This window comes from Cryptomeria japonica, chromosome 1, assembly GCF_030272615.1.
Source record: "Cryptomeria japonica chromosome 1, Sugi_1.0, whole genome shotgun sequence".
Taxonomy (NCBI): domain Eukaryota; kingdom Viridiplantae; phylum Streptophyta; class Pinopsida; order Cupressales; family Cupressaceae; genus Cryptomeria; species Cryptomeria japonica.
The window spans coordinates 510,421,366-510,426,526 of record NC_081405.1 but is presented as its reverse complement, the minus strand read 5'-3'; the positions used below and the strand labels follow the sequence as shown (position 1 = coordinate 510,426,526).

Here is a 5,161-nt window from a genome sequence, read left to right as displayed (position 1 = left end):
AAAAGAAAAAATGGGCATAGGAATTTAGGAGAAGATCAACCTTTGACTGTAACAGGGGGTGCAGATGCCAACTCAGAGAGATATGCTCCGGAAGTGGAATGGATTTTGGAGGACACAAGGGTGGAAGTAAACAAGCCTATATCTTTGGAAGATAGGGCTTCTATAGAGGATGAAAAAAGCCCAACAACCCAAAACAATGAGAACAATGCTCAGGAAATATCCCAAGTGGAGAGAATGATGATATCCCCTATAAACCCAATGAAACACGTGGAGGATCCCCTTGTCTGGAATAACCAGGAGACATCTATAGCCCCTGGTCTTGAAAGCTTTTTGAATAATTAAGAAAGGATGGTTGGAAACACAGACCCTCTTATGGAGGATCCAATCTTCAAAGATATTCAAATCTCTCTAATAAAAAACCTAGAAAGCTCTATTGAAGGTGTAAAAAATAGTGGAGGGGATCTTTTAGAGTCAGAATATGATTTCGAGTCATCATGCTCCCAGATGGAGATGATGAATTGGGACTTTAACCCTAGCTGGAACTCATGAAAAGTGATATTTGGAGATGACCCTAGCTCTTCAATCAAAAGCCAGAGTGGGAGAGAAAAAGAAAAGATGCGCAAAATCCAACAAGGCTAAATTGGAAATGGTGGGAAATGTTGCAGGCCAAAGAAAATTGAGATCGAAAAAAGGCTATGCCTTTTCTTGAGAGAAATGAGGACCCTATCGTGGAATGTCAGGGGCTGCAATGCCCCTGACAAGATATGCTTGATCAAAAGATGCCTTGATCAAGTGAGACCGGACATTTTTCTAATTCAGGAAACAAAGATCAAAGACGAAGATGTTAGTGCTTTTTCTAGGAAGTTTCAATTATGGAATTGTAGTATGGTGGGAGCTCAAGGTGCCTCCAGAGGCCTTGCATCTCTTTGGAAGGATTTGGTGATGGATGTGGTAGTTATTAGAGCCACTCGATGGTGGCACTGGTTGAAGATTAAATCAATGCAACTTCAAACAAGTATTTTCCTCATCAACATCTATGGGCCCAATAACACAAATATGAAAGTGCGGGTGTGGGATGAGTTGTTAGAGATAATGAGGAATGACATGGAGAATTTATTTATTCTTGGAGGTGATTTTAATGCTCTACTTCACCCTTCGGATAAAATGGGTGGGGTAGGTTGGAACAGGCAGAGCCAAAGAGACTTCAGTTCTTTTGTCATGAGCTCAGGACTGATTGAGATTCCCATTAGAACGGGGGAGTTCACCTAGACTAATAGAAGGAGTGGTTTCCTAAACATTGCTGAAAGATTAGACAGGTTTTTTATAGCTAGAGACTGATCGGAGAGTCATTGGAACAATTTTGCAGAGATTCTACCTATTACGGGATCAGATCATTACCCCATTTACCTCAAAATTCAAGAAGACAACGCCCCAAAGAGATGCCCGTTCAAATTTGAGGCAATGTGGCTACGGGACAACAACATCAGAATTCTAGTTGAACAGTGGTGGAAGCACAATCCAGGTAACAAAGCTTTCATTTTCTTCAAAAAACTCTAGTTTTTAAAGGAACAATTTAAGAGATGGAATAGAGAAACTTTTAAAAATATTTTCAAAGAAAAGGCAGAATTAGAAGAAGACTTTAAAAGCTCTACACGAACACCTTATTAGCCAAGGAATGGATGAAGAATCCTTTAGAAAAGAGAAACTATTAAGCAAAGGATACTCGGAGGTGTTAGCAAGAGAGGAAATCTTTTGGAGACAAAAGTCTAGAGAAACTTGGTTAAAAGATGGAGACAAAAATACAAAAAAAATTCCATACTTAAGTCAAAGTTAGAAGATCCCAAAACAAGATTTTTTCTATAAAGAACAAAGAAGGGGGGACTGTTTCATGTTTAAATAAGATAAATCGGGAAGCAGTTAAACATTTCTCAGAAATCTTCAATGGAGTGGGGAACCAGGGAGAAGACATGCCTCAAATTTTGGGGGTTATTCCTTCAAGAGTAAATGAAGAACACAATAAAAGGTTAATGGAGTCGGTGTCAATGGAGGAGGTGAAGCTAGCTATTTTTGGTTTAGGGTTGGACAAATCTCCAAGACCGGATGGGTTCCCAACCCTCTTTTTTCAAAAATTTTGGGACATCCTAGCAGAGGATATTTTAGGAGTTGTGGAGGAATCAAGGATGGGAGGGTTTGTTTTAAAGGACTTTAACAACACTTTCATAGCCTTGATTCCAAAGAAGGTTGGGTTCAATTATTTTGATGACTTCCACCCAATATCTCTATGCAACACCATCTATAAAATAATATCCAAAGTTATGGAAAATAGACTAAAACCGGTTTTGGATTTGGTCATATCAAGCGAGCAAAGTGGATTTGCTTTAGGCAAATCTATTTATGAAGGAATAATCCTTGCACATGAAGATGTTCATTCCATTTGGACATCAAAGACCGAAAAGATGATGATTAAGGTGGATATAAGGAAAGCTTATGATGAGGTGAATAGGGATTTTCTCATGAAAGTCCTTTGGAGATTTGGTTTTAGCAAGGAGTGGATAGCATGGGTGAAAAGTTGTATCACCTCCCCTAGATTTTCAGTCATTATAAATAGAAGCCCTTAGGGATTTTTTGAGTCTAAGAAAGGCATTAGGCATGGTGATCCTATCTCTCCCTTTTTGTTCATTATCATGGCAGAAGTGCTTGGGCAATTCATTTCCAAGAAATGGGAAGAAGGGGTCTGGAAAGGTGTTCAAATTGCAGCAGGAGTGAATTCGATAACACATTTGCAATTTACAGATGACACCTTTCTAGCTGGAGATGCTACAACAAGGGAAGCCCAGGTTATGAAAGAGACCCTAGATATATATGAAAAAGCTTCAGGTCAAAAAGTAAATTGGAATAAATCTGAAATATTTTTTTTCAACACTAAACCTTGTAAGCAGAGGGAAGTTTGCAAAATTCTGAGCATGAAAGTGGGGTCTCTTCCAGGCAAGTATTTAGGAATCCCCTTCTTTGGAGATGCAAACAAATTTGATTTATGGAAGAATTTAATTGATAGTTGTATAAATAAAATGGATGGGTGGAAAAGTAGATGGCTTACATTAGTTGGTAGAATTTCAATGTTGAGAACTGTAGTGTCAACTATTCCTATTTACTCTATGATGTGTTTAAAGATCCCAAAAAAGGTAATTAATTCAATTCAACAAAGGATGAAAAAATTCTTTTGGAATGGGGCAAATGATCAGGAAAAAATTACATTATTGGCATGGGACAAAATATGTTAGGCAAAGATTAGAGGGGGTGCTGGTTTGAGAGACTGGCATAAAATGAATACTGCCTTAGGGGCTAAATTAGTGTGGAACATTTACACTAATCCAAATCAGATGTGGGTTAAAGTGTTGAGAGCAAAATATTTGGATTCTCCAGATGATCACAGAGTATTCACAATTCGCAACCCCCCTAGAGGGTCTGCTATTTGGAATTTCATAATGGATTGTCAAGGGGTGGTCATGGATCATCTAACATGGCAGATTGGTAAAGGGACAAAAGCTAAGTTTTGGGAGGATTCATGGGCAGGTTTCTCAGCAATAAGAGAACTAGGAGACTTCTTAGAGACAAAGGAACACTTTGTGCAACTTTGGGGGGATAAAGTAAAGGATTACATGAGGTGCATTGAGGGTGAAATAGGAAAGGAATGGGTTTGGAAGGACCTTTCGACAACAAGTCTATTAGCTCAGCTACAGCAAAGGCTCAGGGATGTTTTGGATCAGAGGAAGCTCTTTCTTACAGGCACAAAGGATAGAGTGATTTGGTATGGTGCAAGGGATGGGAACTATTCAGTTAAATTGGGCTACCAATTTTTGGAAGGAAGGGAGGAGAACCACACAAGAGTATGGGACCTTTTTTGGAGCAAGAAGTGCCTCCCGAAAGCTAGTTCCTTTGCATGGTTAGCTATCAAAGGTATAATCCTAACAGGGGAGAGAAGGAAGATGATAGGTTTTGTGGGCCCGACCAAGTGTGTGATGTGCAATAAATCAGAGGAATCTGTAGATCATTTGCTTCTGAATTGTGAAGTAGCACAGAGGTGTTGGTATGATCTTCAAGGGAATTTAAATTGGCAAGGTCCTCTGCAATGCTCCCTCAAAGGGGTATTTGAAAGCTGGCCAAGGCAACCTAGTAAGTCGACCCTTTCAAGTGTCTAGAAAATAAGCCCCTCTATAGTAATATGGGAGATTTAGAAAGAAAGTAATCAAAGAATTTTTTAGGATAAGGCTGAGGATGTGAGGAGGCTACTGCTCAGAATTAACAGGGCTATTGAAGAGGTTGTAGGCTCAACTGCATCACAAGCCTTCTCAGTGACTACCCCTTTCACCTTAATGGATAGGAATATGCAGAAAGCCTAGCCAGGAATTAAGATCAGGCATGGATCTGTGGCAAGCAACAAGGGGCAGAATAAGAAAGTATTGGAAGCTCGGTGGAAGCCTCCAGAGAAGGGTTGGTTTAAAGTAAATTTTGATGGGGCAGCCCAAACATCCAAAAGCTTAGTAGGAGCAGGTTTGGCGATGTGGAATGACAATGGATATTTAATTAAATGTGGAGCCAAAAGACTTACGAAAAGCACGAACAATGAAGCTGAAGTGCAAGCAACCCTTCTAGTAGCTGGATTAGCTAGAAGCCAAGGTGTTCGAAATCTCCACCTTGAAGGAGACTCCCTAATTATAATCCAGGCTATAATGAATGGGGAGATCAAAGCGTGGCATCTTGAAGGATTCATCGCCGTGATAAAAGAGGAGTTAATTTTTTTTGAAAATTTCAAAATTAGTCATATTCGAAGAGAAGGCAATCAGACTGCTGACAAACTATCCAAATGGGCTCTCTCATTTGATTTAGAAGGTGAAGTTAAACTGGAAGATTTCCAATGGATCCCATTGTCGGGAATAGTGACAGTGCAATGAGTGGATGTCAAGCATGGGACTGGTGACGTCAGGAGGTGATGTCATCTTGCAGCAAAATTAGTGTGGCTCCCTCTCTGGGAAATTTGATTTGAAATCTTGCACAAATTAGGAAATGATGATCCGTTAAATTTTGGCAACAAAAGTTGGAAGTGGCGGCGTTTATGGAATGCTCAACTTTTAATGATTTCTTTCTTCTTGGAAAATATTTA

General features: G+C 39.6%; 1 protein-coding gene across 1 annotated transcript; it reads left to right on the top strand.

Moving 5' to 3' along the window:
- Nucleotides 1-2,684: 2,684 nt before the first annotated feature.
- On the top strand, nt 2,685-4,952 carry LOC131044985 (uncharacterized). Its single transcript, XM_059210738.1, has 3 exons — nt 2,685-3,182; nt 3,282-3,808; nt 4,418-4,952. Exons 1-3 carry the CDS (start codon nt 2,685-2,687, stop codon nt 4,950-4,952), a joined length of 1,560 nt encoding a protein of 519 aa, XP_059066721.1.
- Nucleotides 4,953-5,161: the final 209 nt, after the last annotated feature.